The sequence below is a fragment of the Lissotriton helveticus genome, chromosome 4_1 (assembly GCF_964261635.1).
Source record: "Lissotriton helveticus chromosome 4_1, aLisHel1.1, whole genome shotgun sequence".
Classification (NCBI taxonomy): domain Eukaryota; kingdom Metazoa; phylum Chordata; class Amphibia; order Caudata; family Salamandridae; genus Lissotriton; species Lissotriton helveticus.
The window spans coordinates 2024160814-2024181542 of NC_136063.1; the positions used below are offsets into that span (position 1 = coordinate 2024160814).

General features: G+C 45.3%; 1 protein-coding gene across 1 annotated transcript in view; it reads left to right on the forward strand.

The window, feature by feature from the left end:
- The first annotated feature begins 2654 nt into the window (after positions 1-2654).
- The window catches only part of VMA21 (vacuolar ATPase assembly factor VMA21), a 115910-nt gene continuing 97835 nt past the window's right edge, over positions 2655-20729 (forward strand). The window contains exon 1 of the mRNA XM_078688662.1: positions 2655-2950. Within this exon, the coding sequence (XP_078544788.1) occupies positions 2832-2950 (119 nt within the window). The 5' untranslated portion in view covers positions 2655-2831. The remainder of the gene's footprint in view (positions 2951-20729) is intronic.

The following is a 20729-nucleotide window of genomic DNA, read 5'->3' on the forward strand; positions in this document are numbered from 1 at the left end:
ACAGGATCGAGGAAATTTGACCACATATCCCCTCACTTGAAAGCTCTAAACTGGCTACCCTACGAAGCTAGAATACAGCACAAAATGGCATGTATCACCCATAAAGCGATTCATCACAACACACCCAGATATCTTGCCCAGAAAATAGAAATATCAGGAGGAAACAGACCTGCCCGGAGTGCCAATTTTCTGCTGCTGAGACCACCTATTTTCAGGAAGAAAAAAACCTATGAGAGAGCGTTCTCTGGTGCAGCCCCTAGAATCTGGAACTCTCTCCCTGCGAACATCAGAAACATTTCGAACACTGCATCATTTAAGAAAGAAACTAAGATCTTTCTCATGAGCAAATTCCTCCTATAGGTAGGCAATGCGCCATTTGTGACTATACAGTGGGGGTCTATTAGATAACAAATCGGGATATTTATAGAAAATGACACACGGTAAAAGGACACTGGCGGAAGGCAAGAGACAATCCAGGAAAGGAGAGAAATCAATCAACTACTACCTCAGACCAGTATTATTCGTGTCTTGTAATTTTGTAGCAGTCTTTTATCGTTTCTTTTATTATCTAACTACATTGCTGTTTTTATCCTATGCCATGTGATGTTAAGCGCTCTAATACCCAAGGGTCTAGTTCGCGCTATAGAAAACTGCTTATAAATAAATAAATAAACATGAAGTTGTATGGCAGGGGAAAGGGGGGATGAAGTGGGATGATTTATTTCCTATGCTCTCTGAGCTGTCTTCTGCTAGAGGTTTCCCTGAGTTATTAATTCATTTGGGGGAAAATGATCTTGTGGAAAGGTTGATTGGGATTGTGCATCTCATGGGGTATTTTTGATGAGAGGTATTGTGGGGAATATTTGGTTGGATAGCAAAAAGTTTCTAGAGTAATCACAATGGGGTTTTTGTTCCAAGAATGTTTATTGTAGCAAGATTCTAATATATGTTGCCTGGCCTAATAAAGTGACCTTTTATGCCAAGTACAAATATTTGGTGTGGTTGTTCTTATTGCGCGATGGGGTCCCAACGGGATCGCGGCACGAGCCGCTGTCCCCTTGGGGAATTTTGCGCGGTGGAACAGTCCACACAGCACGTGAGGGCTCTAGGTTGATTGGGATTGTGCATCTCATGGGGTATTTTTGATGAGAAGTCTTGTGGGGAATATTTGGTTGGATAGCAAAAAGTTTCTAGATTAATGACAATGGGGTTTTTGTTCCAAGAATGTTTATTGTAGCAAGATTCTAATTTATGTTGCCTGGCCTAATAAAGTGACCTTTTATGCCAAGTACAAATATTTGGTGTGGTTGTTCTTATTGCGCGATGGGGTCCCAAGGGGATCGCGGCACGAGCCGCTGTCCCCTTGGGGAATTTTGCGCGGTGGAACAGTCCACACAGCACGTGAGGGCTCTAGGCAGGCTGGGGGTGGGGCTTAGCAGCGCAAGCAGAGCAGGCGGCAGTTAGGGAAAACAGTGTTTTTTCTGTGAGGAGATTGGGAGGCTGTCGTTTTTGTGACCCACCCTCCCTCCTTATAAGAAATACAATACAAGAAATGTTTTTTTTTTTTTTAAAGTCACGTTAGGTCAGGCACCATTTTCCTGGTTCGCTGATTTTCCTTTGGGGGCATTTTTTCTTGGGGGTTGGATGGTCTGGAGAGGGCTTATCCTTCCCTCTGGGGTGGGGGAGGGGGTTGGAAAGGTTGATTGGGATTGTGCATTTCATGGGGTATTTTTGATGAGAAGTCTTGTGGGGAATATTTGATTGGATAGCAAAAAGTTTCAAGAGTAATGACAATGGGGTTTTTGTTCCATGAATGTTTATTGTAGCAATATTTGAATTTATGTTGCCTGGCCTAATAAAGTGACCTTTTATGCTAAGTGCAAATATTTGGTGTGGTTGTTCTTATTGTGCAATCACTTTATTGCCCCGTGCCTGAAAGTGTCCTAGTGTAACGTAACCGGTGCTCATGTAAAGCACTCCAATACCTTCGGGTCGAGTTTGCGCTATACGTCTGCATTAAAATAAATGTATACAATTTTAGTTAAACAAAAAGGTCGTCTAACACAGATCTACAAATGGCCTTAAATTATACTTTGTCGCCAGATATTGATTACCATTGCTCTCACTAAAACCACGAGGTGGCGCTTACGTACCAGTACTGAAAAACTACAAGCCGATATGTAACACTCAATGTTACAATACTTTGAGCTGCGAAGATATTAAAACACTGATAAAAAAATTAAACTCTGTTGAGAACCCTAATTTGCCAGTGGCCGTACAAAAATGCCAAGGGCCCTAGTTCTAACAAGAAAACGGCCTCTCTAACCGCCGGCTTGATCACAAAATAAATCAACAATGAAGGTTCATTGGCTCCTCGGGCACTAGGCCCCGGCTCCACTGCACCTGCTGCACTAGTTCATAGCTACACCTACAGAGCAGCCATGGTTACAATGCGTGACAGATACATACTCGGCGGCGGATTAAACAGACGCTTTCTCATATTTTCAACGATGTGATAACCTGGTGTAATACCGAACAGACTGGCGAACACTAAAACCGCATTGGTTTGGAGTATTGCAGCTATCCCATGTCTCTTCAACGTTGAGACGCTCAAAGCCACGAGTGTGTAAGAGGGAGGAGCCCCGGAGGCAGCCGAAGAGCAGCGAGTGAAAAGACACACTGACGGGACGCAGCCATTTCTGTGTCAAGTGACCGTCCAATCACGTGACCTGCTTTTTGTCAAATAGGCAGGGTAAGCAGGAACGGGAAGCGCCGCGGCCATGCTTCTTGTGTCACGTGCCCTTGAAGTCACGTGACTGTGCTACGTCTTTATGCTCACTGTCACACTGAAGGCAAGTGCAGTCAGATCTAGCTGCACCCTAACCGCTGTAATGGAGAAGTTGGATAAGACTGCCCTGAACGCTGCTGGCCCGCTCCCGGATTTCAGACAGTAAGTCTGGTTTTATAGCACGTGCCACGGGGGCGGAAGGCTGGCAACAGTGGCCATGGGCTTTGCCTCGTCAGCCCCTTGGAAACACATGCCCTCCTTTCCCAAAGAAAGGGTAACAGTGAAGGCTCTTCTCGTGGAACAGTTGCATGCCCTTTCACATGAGTGGTTGGATAGGGAAGAGGTAGGGTGTAATTTGTGTATGGCTTCTCCATGCTTAAGGCCAGCCCACTGGCCACTGGCCTGGCATGCCCACCTGCCCACTGGCATGCCAGGGGTCCCTCTGAAAACCGAATGTATTCTGGCTGTTTTATTCTTCGTTCGCTTCCATTAAAATAGACTACTACACCGAACACCACTTGCATTTATTAGTGAACGAAAAACAAAGGACTAGAAAACATGGTTTGTGATTACTTGCAGTGATTTGGCCACCTTAGACTTCCCCACTACCATCCCTCCCCTCCCTGCCCGTTGGAGAAGGGCACCTCCAAATGTTGAACCCATCATCGTGTTTTCCAAGTGAGCTAAATCTTGTCGTTATTATGTTTGCATAGTGACTCTTTCCTACATCTTAAGATACGAATTTCAAGGGACTTGGTATTTTTTCCTGTTGTGTCACAGGACCCCCATGCTGTCGGTCTGTTGCAAGTGAATGATCCAAGAGAGTGATTAGTTGTGTTGCATTATATTACAGCATTTATATACCATCCTTATGTGGGGCTATGAAGCGCTTACCTATGCAGGTAACTTGCTACACCGTGTAGGGTGTGTGGTTGGAGAGATGTTGTCCTTATATTGATAGATGACAGGGTTATCGCCACAACTCGCCTCAATATGTCTTGGGCTTTGTGGTGCAGTGTTAGGAATCTCCATTTACATACATGTACTGTAAATCTGGCGTGTAAAAACACATTTATGGCTTAAAATAGTGTTAATATTTTTAATTTTATGGTATAGAATGCACATTTTTATAACTCCCAAAGCCCATAATTGTTTACCTTCGTGTGTTTATACGGGGTTGCAATTCATCTTGAATAGTCTGACAGTTTCTGTAACAATAAGTGCTTTTATTAGAAATTATATATACTATAGTTCAAGTCTTTGTTTTTCTTAAAATTAAATATATTTTAATTTTGTGCTTTTATAAAATGTGAACCATGCGCTTTTCAACATCAGTGTGCTGTAAACAGAGGTCGTATACAAATAAGTAATGGAAGGAATGCTCATATTAATCTCGGCCACTGTTAATTACTCAGGCGCATAACAGTCCACTGTTATTTTGCACACCATGACACTCAGTTTGGGCTTAGCCATATGCAATTGAGTCTTGACCCTGCTCCAAGAAGAACAGTCCAGCCTGAACTGCCAGGCCAGGATGGCATGCTGTGCAAAATAATGATGGACTGGAATGCACAGACATGGTTCCTGTGCTCACTGTGCACTGGAACCAAGCTATACAAGACTGAAGAGCCCTAAATGGCAAAACGGGTCCTGAGTTGCTTGCATTTCAGTTTAGGGAAGACCAAGCCTTGAAGTTCAGTCTAGACAGTTCCTAGTGGAGAAGGGTCAAGACTGATTTCCATATGGCTGGGTTAAAACTCAGGCGGCATGATGTGCAAAATAATGATGGATTGGGATGTGTCCTGAGTAATTACCAGTGGCTGACATTAATTAAATAATTCTATCCATTACTTTTTTTTATATACTTAAGTAAAGAGGAAAGGAGCAATATATTTGAACAGTGCATCAGGAGTATCCATAGCCCAGATTGAACTTGACGAAAGTGTGTACTTAATGTAGCAAACAGTTCTTATTGAAAATCTTTTTCTCAATGGTCTTGGGGCTGTGTCCCCTGCCTTGGCCAGTCTGTTACCTGTCCAGATTGAAAAAGGGACTGCGTAGTGATCTGACCATACGAACGGTATAGCTGGACTTTTTTTTTTTTCTTTTTAGAGGAACAAAGATGGCAGCTGCTTGAAATGGCCGTCTGAAGTCTTTATCAATTTCCACCCCCTTACAATGGGGGGCTGAGCGACGACTTTGCTCCACTTTCTGGTTTGATCATAAGGGTTCTATCACATCTCCCACTACTGGGCCATCTTGAGTCTCTATATGGGCTTTACTCCCTTCTATACTCTTGCCCACAACAGGGTGAGGAGACTCTCCTGGCTCTGGATTCCACAGCTTCAGTCTCAGCCTTAGCCTCAGCCTCCGGGGAGATGGTAGTTTGGACATCTGTGGAGAATGTAAAGGAGAATGCAACCAAAAGGGTGTTGGTAGAAGGGGGTGAGCCGGGTACTCTGAGTGACACAGCAAGGAATATTGCAATGGAAAGTGTCCGGCCACATGAAATCTTTCAGGGGGTGTTGCCTAGATTGTATAAAAATCGTATTGGGCAAGAGCAGAGAAGTGAGTAAAGCCCATATAGAGACTCAAAATGGCCCAGTAGTGGGAGATGTGACAGATCCCTTATGATCAAACCAGAAAGTGAAGCAAAGTTGTTGCTCAGGGGTGGAAGTTGGTAAATACTTATGATCACGATCTGGAGGCGAATTATTGCTTTTTTTCCCTTGCTGGATGGCACCTGGTCAGTAGATGGGTCAGAATCCAGTATGTATTCATGTGAGACTGAGAGCCTGCCGGGAACTATCGGAGTTGACTCAGCAACTGCTGCACGGAAAGTGAGCAGGAAACCTGGAGGCTGTGACAGTAAAGGAGGTAAAGATCGCAAATGAGATTACTCCCCGGGTGATCAGCTGGTTGGAAGTGGCGCAACTGGGTCTCCAGATACCACCTACTCTGGATACTATCTGACAGTGTGTTATGTCACATCGTGAAGAGGCTTGGCAGGAAAGCCACTGCTCACAGACTGCAGCTCTTAAGCTGCAGGCGTCTGTCAGGAAGATAGCTAAGACGTGTAATGCCATCAGTGAGCGGCTAACGGACCTAGAGCTAAGAGCTCCTGCCCTCGAGACAGATTGCTGGCGCCCGTGGACAAGCGGAAGCTCATGAATCCCAACTTATTGACATCGAGTGGAAGTTGGAAGACCCAGAGAAGGCGCAATAATCTTAGGTTTTTAGGGATTCCTGAAGGAAGGGAAGGGTCTGATATACGGTCGTACATGGTAGAGCTGTTGCGTAAGGCTTTACTGAACTTAGAAGGATAGAATTGGCATCATGAGGTGCAAAGAGCACACATAGTTCCCTTCTCCCTGCGACAACCAGCAAAAACGGATACAAACCCCAGTGCTGTGTGGGTGTACTTTGGAACCCCTTTGCTGTGACAGAATATCTTTGAGAAAGCTAGGCCTGAAGCACGACAGCCTGTTGAGGACTTCATTTTTTGCCATGCCAGATTTTTGTCACATAACTGTTGAACAGCGCTGGCTCCTACGTCAAATGATAAAACATTTCAGGAAAAGGGTGTCCAGGCCTTTTTAATTAACCCAACCTGTTTGAAAGTGATTTGGGTTGATCGGACCAGGTTCTTCACTTCAGAAATTAAAGCCAAGGAGTTTCTTGCGGAGGGTGGAATATAATCGTTCGTTGTACGACTGTGCTAATTTGCTTGACTTGTTCACAGGGCCCTTATGAGTAATTTATATGGTTAGGTTAGAAGTTCTGTTAGATGGGTACAGGGTTGTGATTTAGTCAGTTATTATAGGTAATTGCAGCCACTGGTTGGGGGAGCTGCTCCCCATCCACCATAGACCGATTCAGGTCTGTATTTCCTCAATATAGGGGTGCTCAAGGGTGGGAGGGATAGGGTGGTGGAGGACGATTGGCGAGGGAGATTTGGGAGAGGATATGGAAGGGGGTGGTGGTGGGTTGGTGCAGCAGTGGGAGAAAAAACCCAGAGGACCAGCGAGGACGTAATGATTTTTGTGTGGCTATTTACAGGTTGGTTAACTGTTATAAGTATGGGTAGAATGTCCATCGGCTCAATATACATCAGTGGTCTTAAAGGTCCGGTAAAACGTAGGGTTGGAGAGGCATTAAGATCCCTGGGATGTGACAAAATATGTCAACAAGTAACCCTTATTCCGTGGGATAGGAGAGGATCAATTTAAATTCCAGGATATACACTGGTGGCCTGCTCTACTCAGACTTCTACAATCAGAGGGATTGCAATCCTTGTGTCAAATAATCTGGCTCTAGCCAGTTGAGTCCTGGAAAATAAATGGGTACGATGGGCATAAGTAACACTATGTTCTAATAAAGTTGATCCTAGGGTACTGGAATAACTCAAGATGGAATTAGGGGAGAAAGCCAGTAAGGCAGTAGTCTCACTAACGACTAGCCATGGTTTAGTGGATGTCTAGGCCAAGAGGAATCCCTTGAATCCTGGCTATACCTATTATTCTTTTCCCCACAAGAGGTATGTGAGGCTAGACTATTTTTTTGTATCCACTACAATACTTGATGGCGGAAATATTAGGAAGTTGCCCAAAATACTTTCGGACCATAACCCTTTGGTTTTTGACATCATGGTTCAAGGGCATTTGAAACTCCAATCCAAATGGACATTCAACAGGAAACGGTTTGCTAATGACTCTTTTATAGAGCATATATGGGGCTGGGCTCAACATTTATTTGATACAAATAGATATAGTGCCCCAAGGGAAATAGTGTGGGCTATGTTTAAGGCAGTATTTAGGGGTGAGGTCGCTAGCTTCGTTGGATACCACAAGAAAAGGCAGCCGCATGAGATGCACCGGCTGATCAGACAACTTACCTCACTTGAGGAGAAATATACCACCACAAGAGTCTGTAGACAGGAAGAGCTACAAGCCCAACTACAGATAGGTTATTTGGATCAAAGCTGAGATCAATAATTATTATAATAAAAAATAACCGAAGCCTATAGCAGAAATAATATGAGTATGGAGAGACCACCGGTAAACACCTAGCTCTACGTATGAGACAGAACTCCACTAGAAATAATATTGCTAAGATTAGAAGAAAGAATGGGACTTATACGACTGACTCACATGAGGTTCTTAGGGTCTTCACAGAGTTTTTTTTGGGGAGGACTATACCGGGCAGAAACACACGTTATTGCATCAGAGATAGGAGGGCTAAGCACTGATGGGGAGGATTGTAGGGGCTGCTTCCCCAGTACTGCAAGAACTGGAGACTGATATTACATTAGTGGAAGTTACAGAGGCATTCCAGATAATGGCCTCAGAAGGCACTGGCCCGGATAGAATCTCCGTCAAAGTTTGAGATGCTTCATGCAGTACTGGCCCCCTATTATTAGATCTATTTCTGGCTGTTCAGTGTAGGGGGTAGCCCCCGCAATCCTGGCTAGGCAATGATAGTGTTTTTTTTTTAAAGAAAGGGAAATCCCCAGAGTACCTAGCATCTCCCTTATTAATGCCGATGCAAAACTGTACTCTAAAATATTTACGGTACGATTAGGCAAGTTTATATCTAGGGTTGTAAGTCCGTGGCAACATGGCTTTATACCGGGGAGAGGGACTACTGATCATATCTGATGAGTCATTATTTTATTTGACATATCCGATGAATCATTATTTTATTTGACATAGCGGTTATCTCAGGAGAACAGATAGCACTGATTCTCTTTGATGCCCAAAAAGCTTTTGATCGAGTTTCATGGGACTGTCTTTGGGACATTTTACGGCTGATTGGCTTCAGACCACATATAATTACTGCCATCAGTGCTATGTATTCGCATCCCTATGCTAGAATACAAATGATGGGCAGGGAACCTGGAAGGATTGAAGTTGCTAGAGGGACAAGACCGGGGTGTCCTTGTTCGATGATTCTTTTTGCCCTATATATCGACCCACTCTGAGCAATTTTGTTTAACCAGAAGATTAAGCCATTATCGGTCGGGGGCTATGAAACTAAAGTTTTAGCGTATGCTGATGACATAGCTTTTGTAACACTTGATCCACGGAGTGAGATTATACAGGTAGAAATCCTGGCTAAGGAATTTGGCAGGCAGGCTGGCTATCTCCGAAATACTGAGAAGACACACATCATTTGCACCCAGAACATTATGCGTCAGGATCCACGCAGGTCTCAAGTGGCCACATATCTCGGGATTGGTATAACTGCTAATGTGGACTTAATCTAGCCAACAAACATGGACCCATGATAGCCAAAAACAATAGGAATTTAAGAAGGGTCGACAAACTGCACCTTTCAATAATAGGAAGGTTTAATGTCCTCAAAATGGCTATGTTCCCAAAGGTTCTCTACCTATGCCGCTCCAACCCTCTTGAGCTTGAACCTGTTTGTATCAAAATAATTGATGGACTATTTTCAAACTTCATATGTCACTTTCAGAAAGTTACTCAAGTTCTTAACCTCTTGTGGCCATTATCATGGTTTTGGTATAATATATGTATTTCATTCGCCTCTCGTTTTTATAGCTTAGGTATGCATATGATTCAATTTAATATGACTCTGTTTTTAGCCTGATTTTGCGTACCGCACTATGAAGTTGATCTTATAGATATTTTTCGATTTCTCTTAGCATAACTTAAGGTACTATGTTTCAGGACCACCGTGAATGTATATTAATATTTATATCCTTTTTAGGTCTCGTGGCGTAACCAGCGCGTCAGCGCTGGTGTCCGCCAGGAGATCTTTTGTTGCTGACTGTGCTTCCCAGGAGACAGCACCTGGCCGCGCGCATCTCGCAAAAGGCGATCGGCGCAGGCCACGCGCGCGCGAACGCGCTCGCCGTGGCTGTCTCCTGGGAAGCGCAAACATACACAGGCACATCTCCCCCTGCACGCATGCGCACACACATACACAAGCACACATACACGCACGGAGAGACATCCCCCCCCCACCCCTCCGCCGTCGCACACACAGACGAACGCACACATACAGGCATCCCCCCCCCCTTCCCCGCTCACCGGCACTCCGGACTTGTGCAGCCTCCGACCGCGGGGCTCTCCCTCGGGCATGGGAGCCCCGCGTCACCACTGCTCCTCCAGGCACTCCGTGGGCGCGGGCTTCACAAAACGGAAGTCCCGCCCCCACCATAGGTTTCGTTTTTAGGAGTGCGCGCGCAGTAGCGTCCTCCTCCATGTCAGCAGCAGACCTCATTTCAGCACTCCAGCCCACAGCAACAGGAAACCACGGACCTACTGCCCCTTCGGAAATACAAATATACTGAAAACTCAAACGTTATGACTGATTCTGATCTCCAGTCAACAGAATCGAACCGCTAGCACGGCCAGAAGGAATGCCCGGCCTAAAGATGCTCTCCGCTCTCTTTTGTAACACTTATAAAGCGATTTCTTATTATTTACGAAGGACCAGCAATGTTGATCAGAGCTACACTCATTCTATAATGGAGGTCATTCACGTTTTCATTGACCAATGCCCAGTTCGTCCAATTCTACCCCAATGAAATCTGCCACCCCCAGTATGTTCAGCGATATCATGCAGATAAAAGCGGTATAGTCTGGCAGGTGAATGCTGTGCTAAGCTGCAACCTGTAAAATTGTCGCTTTATGTGCGCTGCATACAGCATCGTTACTTGGGAGAGTGCAGCTTTTACAAACCATGCATCCAACCTGCATTGTGGGAGCTAGCTCTGCTGCAGACTTTACAGCACCTTCCACTATCAGGTAGTAAGTGCAACAACAGGTCCAAACTTTCAAGGTATTGCATCCGGGGTGCACAATGGGGACAGGGAACTTTGGGACACTACCTCGGAACTGCACTTTTCACTGGGCTCTAGTTTACTGATGAACAAGAATGTATACAATTACTAGATGCACATCTTATGTACTGATTAGTGTGTAAAGCTTACTTAGTAAATATCGAATTTATTTTTCCTCGTAGGTGTTGTACTAAATTATCGTTATTTTCCCACTGCAGGAAGCAGTATTAAATGCAGTTCATAGGGGTTTCTATCATTTCATGATTTACTTGTGTTATTTGTCGTGCGAGAACCAGGTGAGAGACATAGTTTCAGCAGTCCCTGGGCTGCTGAACAGGTGCCCTATCCTCGCATTTTCAGGTTGTGTGTCTTTCCTCGGGTGGGAATATTTAGTAAACCTATTTCATCTAGGGATACTTTGTGACACAGCTCAAACAACCAAACTGGGGGAGCAAAGCCCTCACTAGAGGACCCGCCCCAGGGAGGAATAGTCATTGGGGTGTTCTGTTAACTGACAGGTCATTTACTGCTTGGATATTGCACCAATCCCTGGCTGCGCCTCGCAGAACAAATAACTGCGGTACTGTCAAGAAATATAAGGCGCCTGGCTGTCCAATTATTTTACTCCAAGACAGAAAGCTATCTGCTTTCATTCCTTGTTTAGGTCTGGTGCGAGCATTTGAAAATAAGACACCATTGTACACTGGAACAAGAGACGGTGACCGCTAGGACAGGAGTCGCATGCAGTACACTGGGACATTGGAAACGGACAGAATGGAGATGAGACACTGACATGTTCAATTAGGGAGACACTTATGTGCATTAGGATGGCAAGGCATTGAGTCAAGTGGCCGACATTCACTTACACTTGGGCACGAAAGACTGACTACACTCTACAAGAGGAGACAGCACACTATAGGGAGACAGCACACTATAGGGAGACAGCACACTATAGGGAGACAGCACACTATAGGGAGACAGCACACTATAGGGAGACAGCACACTATAGGGAGACAGCACACTATAGGGAGACGGCACACTATAGGGAGACGGCACACTATAGGGAGACGGCACACTATAGGGAGACGGCACACTATAGGGAGACGGCACACTATAGGGAGACGGCACACTATAGGGAGACGGCACACTATAGGGAGACGGCACACTATAGGGAGACGGCACACTATAGGGAGACGGCACACTAGAGGGAGACGGCACACTAGAGGGAGACGGCACACTAGAGGGAGACGGCACACTAGAGGGAGACGGGAGACCGCACACTATAGGGAGACCCTGCTGTGACTATTTCATGCTTTTTGTCCTAAAGAGCTGAAACTGGGCAATGAGACACTGACAGTGCAATGACGGGTATCAAGGACAGCACTGTCTGAAGGAGACACTGCCACAGGGCGTTTAACAGGCACGAGCACAGAACAGTGTGACAAAGTATTAACAGGCAACACTGAAATTGTACTCGGGCAGGAAGAGATAGGCTCATTCAGAGACCGTAGATAGCGACACAGGAGACGCTAACGGACACTTGTGTTGATATACCGACATGCTCTGGCAGACGCAAAGACACCCTGATATACGTACAGCGAGGATGGAACAGGGGCACAGTGACAGCGCACGGTAATGGGTCCGCCATCACAGCTTGCTCTAGAGTCGGAAAACACTAACACTAACTCGCATAAGCAACAGCTAACCATTCACAAACAATGTTTATATACCAATTGCAAATTAAAGAAATAAAAATTATGCAAAGCATTGTCATTTACAATGCCAGTAACTCAAACTTTAATGCTGCGAGACCTATTGCATTGCAAATGCTTGTTACTGCTTTCTATTGTTGGTTTGATTTTAGCTACACTGTGCTTGATGAATTATATTGTATATTGCTGTGTTATCTAGGACAAATAATGAACATATTTAAAAAAAAAAAAAAGTTTGAGTTTTTTTATTTTTTTTGCTTTAATTTGATCCATCATATAATACGTTTTTCAGGCTGCTTTACAGAGCCTGTCATACTTTCCCGCTGGATTTCTTAGTCTCAATGCTTCTGTGAACCATGGGGCTGGCAGATTACATCTTGCTTGGTCACTGATTTTTACTGGCAACACTTTATTTACTGCCTCCCTCATCTAGACATCTGTTGTGGGTTGATCCTATTATGGGCCTTGATTTCATTAATTGGTCATTCGGCCTAGGGATATCTAACCAAGACCACTGTCTCAATGGTCTTGGGCTCTGCCCCCTGCCTTGGCCAGTCTGTTACTTGTACAGATTGAAAAAGGGACTACGTAATGATCTGACCATACTAACAGTATGGCTGGACTAATCTTAAATGACTATTTGAAAACATTGGGTCTAGCAGATGTCCCACTCTATTCGTGGTCCCTCATTCATAAATTCCATGTGAACTCCCCATAGATCTGCAGTCATAGATTGCCCTACATAGAAATTGTTCTCCTCCAGATGTACATTTAAATCTCCCAATAGCATAACATTTGTAGCACTGGGAATTTCTGGAGCAAGGATGTCTAGGAGTGTCGTCACTAGTTTATGGCATTGCCGGTGGCTGATACAATAATATACCTGTCACTGTGAAGCTATTAGTGAGTTCCAATTAGAATGCCATAGCTTCACATGCTGGTATATCTATTTCTTTGGCATTGCATTTATAGCTGTTTTTAAACACAATGCCCCCCCCCCTCCTGGCTTTCCTTGTCTTATGGCTTGTAATGCCTCAGTAAAATCGTGCAAGACTGCTTCCATGCTCACTCTCACGGTATGTTGGCATGTATGCCTGCTAGCCCACAGTGCACCATCTGCACCCCTAACCTGACAGGGTAACAAATGTGTGTGCAACCTCAGAACATGACACCCCTGATCCCCAAGGAAATCGTGGATCCTGAAATCCATGTGCTGGTGCGTGTTAATTCAGAGCAAGTTCCCCCAGGGCCTGGTGGCCAGCTTTCTGTCTTACCCGCTTTTGTGGAGTGATGGTTCAGAGTTCCCAGGCTCCTTTGGCCATCCGGTGGTGTCCAGACAGCGGGATGATGTGGCCTTGACGGCTGCCATCCTTGGTGCTCCTCTGATGCAGTAAGTCTCCCCTGGGATCGGGGGCAGGTCTTCCCTGACTGGGAGAGCTGAAGTTGTTGCTCTCACTGTCCATGGGCCAAAGCCCAAGGTGTCCTCTCTGCTGCACGTGGGATCAGGGTGAGGGTCCTTTTCCTCCTTCATGGCCAATTCCTTCCAACACACAGGTAGAGCCGTAGCAGCACATTCAGGACGGCTGCTCTTTCTCTTCACTGCTGCTCCAACCTGGCATATGGGGTAGGCAGGTGACAAAAGAATGGTGAAATCCCCCTTTATCTCACTCTGCAGCACAAGGATGGTTACCTTATGCTGGCAAGAGGGTCACAGACTTAGGCACACAGGCCATCCACCCAACTGGTGCGTCTGTCCTTGTGGACCCAAATCTCACCATCTGCTCCCGAGATCCATGCAGCAAGATCCTCTCTGGACCTTGCTCCATTCAAGCGTTCTCCGTCACTTCACAGGGCCCGCTGGTCTTGGGTCAGACAAGTGTTCTTGGTCCTCTGGGTGTTGTCCCCTCACCCTGGTCACAAGAGGCAGAACTTGTGCTGAGTTACACGCTAATGTACAGTTTCAGACACAATCGCAATGGACCGCACACCGTCAGCACCTCCTCCGGATCGCCCCTAGGGAATCTGGTACATGGAGTTCTTGAGTGGTTCACCCCAGTGGGTGCAAGTAGGTACTTGTTGGACTGATGATCTCTAGACCCGATACATGTTCCGGGTTTTTGGATATCGCCCGAGACATGGCTCGGGTTTCGGGATAACTTCCCTCATCAGTAGAGAAAATAGTTAGGGGTGGAAGAGAAGGCCGCCAAGCAACCGTCAAAGGCCTCGATGCCCGAACCGGCACGCAGGTGCGTCATCCAGGAGCCCGTCGGCTCAAAGCTCTGTTTGACAACTTGGGAATCTCAGGCAGTTTCTTTTACCCATTTCCAGACACACTTGCAATGTAGTGATTTTGTATTTGAAGTTTTTTTTTTCTTTGGGGGGGTATCTCACTTTGAAGTGCCCACTACTTTGTTATGTTCTTTCTTCACAGAGCAGTCTATCACAGCAGACCGTTTCCAATCTTGATAGCCCTAAACACAAGCCGAGGGAGTGACTAGGGGTTCCCACCTGTATGCTGGTCTCAGTGACAAGTGGTTGAAAAGGTTACCACAGTTCCCCAGCCATGCTCTTTATGATTCTCCTATCAGCCCCATCTCCTCCTTCAGATGTGCACAGACCATTTTGACCAGTGACTTTTCAGAATGAGAAAGCTCTTATTGAAGTGCACCAAAAAGCCTAGATCTTCCTTCTTCCCATGTATGTCCCACTCCGCTCTCAGAAAAGCATTAATCCACAAATCTGTCTGAGGGGAACCTCCACCACTCCATGCTCCTCCAGCAAGGTCTGTGTCTCCCAAAAAGAAACCCAGTGTTCTTCATGTATTGTGCCCTTCACAAGCGCGCATATTCCTGTGTACACATGTATTCCGATGTGCTCACTCTCGAATGTACTGCACCTCTTCCTGGGTACACTTGCATCCTAGTGTGTAATGTTGCATGAGCGCACTATCTCCTATGTCATATACCTTCACGCAGGCACGCACACCTCCTAGCATACACATGCAGCTGCTTGTGCTATCCATCCTGCACTGTACAGTCTTTCAGGCACACCTACATCCTTGCCCTACTGATCACTGAAAACATGTATGGTGCCACACTCGCGGCAAGGGCTGGCCCTAGCACTGGTATCATTCGGTGCAACAGTCCTTTTTAAAAAATGTTTTTTTTAAAAATCCTCTTTCTCCATTAATTCCCTCACTAATATTCACCAACAATGCACCTCATCTCTCTATAGCACCTTTCTGACAAAAAAATAAATATTTTATAGCTGTACGCCTAGTTTACTCACACTCCGATATGTGAACTACATGGTATACCTTTTTTGTAGCGGGCACATTAACCCTCTGCATTGTGTGGGTGGCAAGAGTGCCCATGTGAGTGCCCGGTGACCCATGCAACAGTGTGAGAGTAGGGTAAGAGGAGTGACTGCAGGGGGAGTGAGGTGACCATATGAATTTGGGTGAGGATGTAAGTGCAGAGTGGGACTAATTAATGCATGGTTAGTGATGGGGTTGTTTGAGTGAGATTGCAGATTGAACAGTGAGGGGGACAGGTGAGTGAGGTGTCACATGAGTACAGGGTGAGTAGTGCTTGTGTGACTGCAGGGTGAGGTACAGGGTGAACAGTGCAAGTGCATTGTGAGTGCAGAGTGATCACTGTGAGTGCAGGGTGAGTGGTGATCAGTGTGAGTGCATGGTGATCAGTGTGAGTACATGGTGAGCGTGAAAGTGAAGGTCTTGAATGAGGAACGAGTTGTCTGAATGCAGGGTGCATTCCCAGACACTTGAAGTAACTCCGCATGTTATTTATGGCAGTGTAGGGTTTCAGATACAAGTTAAACTATTGTTGTTATGGCATTAATCCGGGATTGAGGGTGGAGGAAATAAATAATGTGCTGATCCTGCAACAAACTTCCAGTTTTATGTTTAGGGTTGCCAGCTCATTATTTTGATGTCCCAGACAGTATAAAAGTAAGCAGTCACCTAAATCCTTATTTTCAGGACTTAGCTGTGCATACTTCGAACAGCAAATCTAAATAGAAAGCGAAAGCACTTTTAATTGTGTTCTAGCACTGCCTGAATGATCCATAACTGATAAGTAAAGGGAACAAAGATTGAAAAGTCACATTACAAATGAATACATACTTTTTAGGTCGAGCTGGCGTTGGAGCGCGAAGCGCTCCCGCCAGCGAGACTATAGTCACCTTCCTCCCTGCCAAGGGAGTCAGAGCTGTGAACGAGCAGCTCCAAACCTGGGCACGAGCCGACTCAGGTCCGTGAACGCCAACGTGCACGTTCACGCGCGTCACGCTCCTGTCCTCCCGCGTCTCTTCTGAGGCGCGCTCGAGGCCGACTTGCGGTGTGCTGTTCCAGCGTTAGGTAAGTGAGGGCTGGGGGGGATTTGTTTGCTTGTTGTTTGTTGGTTTATGTGCATGGGTGACTCAAAGTGTGTTGAACTGTGTGTGCATGGATGTCTGCCCATATGTTGATCTGTCTACATATTTCCATGTTTATTTCACTTATGTCAATGTGTCAAACCTACTGGCCTTTTCAAGATTTGCTATTTTAATATGTGTATGTCGCTGTGCTATTCTCTCTCTGCTGACCTTATCATTGTTTAACGTTTATTTGTATACCGTTCATGTTCAATACGTCTCCTGTTATTTTAGGGTGACAAACGTTTACGGTGTGATTCTGAGTGGGTCAGGAAAACATGTGGTGTTTACACACCACAAAATACAGTTATATAATGTATAGTATATACCTCCTATTCCAAGTTTCTCGAGGGCCAGTGAGGTTCAATATGTAGAATCCGTGATAATGTACTGAATTCTGCGTGTTTTGCATTTCTCAGGCCCTCTTCCCTCAATATTTTTTGCGGTTTCATCTGCCAAAATTTGTCTGGGGAAAATTGTGATGGTGGGGTGTTTACCACAAAACCTCGGAATTAAATTCAGAATATTCCACATAATACGGAATTTGGACGTAAACAGAGTTTTCTTACTATGCTACTAGTGGATATCTGAACCTTCTTATACATTAGAAGAAAAACATTAATATTTCTCATTATTTTTCATTTTAATGGTAAATTTCTGTGATGTTGAAATAGGATGCATCTGCTCCTGATATTTCTACAGGAATTTGACACAAGTTTTGCTTGTGCTGCTTCAAAACAGAAAGGCAGATCCTAGGTTCTGATGTTTGTCTCATGCATTGGTTTACTGTACCATCACTCACTAAGCATCCATGTTTATTTGTACTATTTATATGTATTACTGCTAATCAAATGGTGAACGCAGACACATATTATAGTAAAATCGAACTGAATTCATCCACAAGCTTTACTGTCGGTGTTTCTGACATGCTCTACTTGTTAAAACAATAACAACACTCACAAGCAGTGGTTAAACAGCAATTCACTTAGATTCGCCAAGCCTCTATCATTGGCCCAGATGCTACCAAAACCTTAAACAAGAGTACGAGGAAGTCTACCAATGGATCACAGAAGTACTGAGTGATTTATTATTATTATTATTATTATTAACGAGTTTTATATAGCGCCTGGTTACCCTTGGGCATCCCAGCGCTAATCCAGAAGAAGACGCTGCCACTGTAAACACAGGAACTAGACAGTAAATAGGTGAGTTTTTAATAGCTTACGGAAGCGAAGGAGACTCGTTTCCGCGCGTAAATACAGAGGCAGAGAATTCCATAGCATGGCCACATTTACAGAAAATCTTCTCCCCCCAGTTCTTGCCTTCTTCACCCTCGCAACCTGCAGCAAGTGTTGATGGTCCGAGCGAAGGGAACGAGAGGCCTTATACGGCTGAACCATGTCCCCCAGAATGGGTGGACCCTTCCCCTGCAAGATTTTATGGGCCACACAAAGCGACTTAAATTTCACCCTGTCTCTGATATATGTGACGTATCCTGCTGTGTTAGATCATGTCTGCTGAAAACAATTGTTCTCTTTCGTGCAATAGTATCCAGTGTGAACAAAAGTTTTAAATTGATGTCCCAGTGCTGTGTTACTGTGGGCACGGGCTGGGGCAGCAATGTTTACCTGTCACACAGAAGAAATTAATACTTTTTTTCTATGAAAATTCAAGACCATTCAGAACACCTTCCAGAATAGTGCTCACATTTTCCAAATACAGGTCCGATGCGTAAAGAATCTGTTTCCCTCCTCACGTCCCCCTCCCTAGACAAATTCACTCCCCTCTCTCTTGATCAGTCACTCTCGGCATTAAAGAGCCTGAAATTCAGGTGTGGTTCTGCTGGCCTGGAAAAACGCAAAAGTGCTCTTGCTGCTGGAAAAAAAGGCTGCTGATCCCAAGCAAGTGGTAAATTATAGGCCCATCTCCCTGCCCTTTTGAAGTTTATGGAAAAGGAAGTTAATCACCAACTTTACCACTACTTGGATGATAATAAAATACTTCATTACAGCCAATACGGGTTTTGCCCTCCTTTCAGCAGGGAGACCATGCTTCTTGAAGTGGTCGAACACAGCTTTCAATACTGTGCCCCACTTTAAACTGCTTGAGCATCTTCATGAGATATGGATTAGACACTCGGCCTTAAATTGGCTCTCATAATTTCTGGATAAGCGTACTCTGGAAGTATGGCTGCCTCCTCACACCTCACAAGCCAGAACTCTGAGATTAGGCATACCTTTGGGCTCGGCTCCCAGTCCCACCCTGTTTAATGTATATCCAATGCCCTTGGCTACTCTTGCTAAGTCCCCGGGTGCAAAAGTCATCTCTTACACGGATAACATGCAGCTTCCTTTTGCTTGTGAGAAGGGAAGTGACCTAGATGGGAAGCATATCTCTCGGTGTCTCGCCAAGGTGTTTCATTGGCTGAACGTACACCAAATGAGTTGCAATCCGGATAAAACCGAGATCGTGACTTTGGGAGATGTCCCTCACAATTTAGTGGAAGCCTCCTGACCATTTGATATGCTGCCCCCCGGCTCCCCCGAAAACTGTGTGAAGAACTTAGGGATTAAAATTGACAGCTCCCTCTCCCTCCAACCGCAGATTCAAGCCTTTGCTGGCTCTTGTTTAAGCATGCTAAAAATGTTTTTACCTCTCCTATCTGAGTCTGCTGGTAGAAGGTGGTGCAGGCCTTGATCACGATGAGACACAAATATGGGAATGCTCTTTACCTCGGTTTCCCTAACTATATTCTCAACAGACTGCAGGTGGTGCAGAATTCGGCGTTGAGACTGCTACTCAGACTCCCACCTAGGTTTCATCTGGCCCCTCATTTGAGGTTCATGCACTGGCTTCCTATAAAAAAAAAGAGGGTTATCTTTATGGCTATGGTCCTAATGCATAAACCCATGCAGGGTACGGGCATGGTCTATCTCGGAGAGAGGATCAGCAAATACATTCGAGCACGCACCCTGCCCTCTTCCTCTGCGCGCCTTGCAAGAATGCCGTGCATCAACCGCCTTAGAATAGGAGGGAGATCCTTTTCCTATTTGGGTCCACTTAACTGTAACAAGCTTCAAACCTACCTTCGTTTAGCACACAACCTGGACATCTTCAAGAGGAAACTAAAGACCTGGCTCTTTAAACAGTCAGTCTAGGTGGCCTGGCCGGTTGTCCACTGACTGAGCGCCGGGACACTCTATTGAGTATCTGCGCGCTTTACAAACAAGATTAACATAACATAACATAGCCATATTCATAATTGATGACAGATTGCTTGGACAGATGTTAGGTACTGTGTAAGCCCTTTGTTTTGAACACACAGTCACCTCATGCAGGGGCGGCTCCTCCACTAAGGCGGAGGAGCATTGCCCCACTGCTCTCAGAACAGGAAAAAGGAAAAATAAAATGATGATAAAATCGTTATTTTAATTTTATTTTTCAGAGTTATGGGGTTCAGTTAGGGCATGGCAGGGCTGATGTCACAGGAGGAGGAATCGCTCATGCACTTAAGTGCGCATGACAGTTTGGCTGGCCGTCTTGAGCCGGCCAAACAGTCATGCGCACTTACCATGTCTTCCACCGGGCTGTAATACACAGCCTGGGTGGGGAAAATGCCCAGGGTCCCACTTCATGTCTGAGCGACAACCCACAGTACTCAGACCAATCACAATGCTGCAACGTTGTGATTGGCTTGGGAGAGTCTGTGTGCTTCCGGGACTCGTCTGTGAAGCAATGGCAAAGGAGAGAAGGCGGCAGCCATGAGGAGGTAAGTGTTTTAAAAAGGATATTATGATCCCCTCCCCGCCACTGACCTCATGTTTCCAGCTCCACCATACAAACATAGGGCCTTTTTAAAAGTGGTCTGTTAAACTGATCCCTGTGCAAACACCTGCCTGCTCAGTAATCATGATCATAAGTAATGCGATGTTTATAGCACCTGAGAATTACTAGGTTCAATAAAGATCTCATCGTTTGTTATATT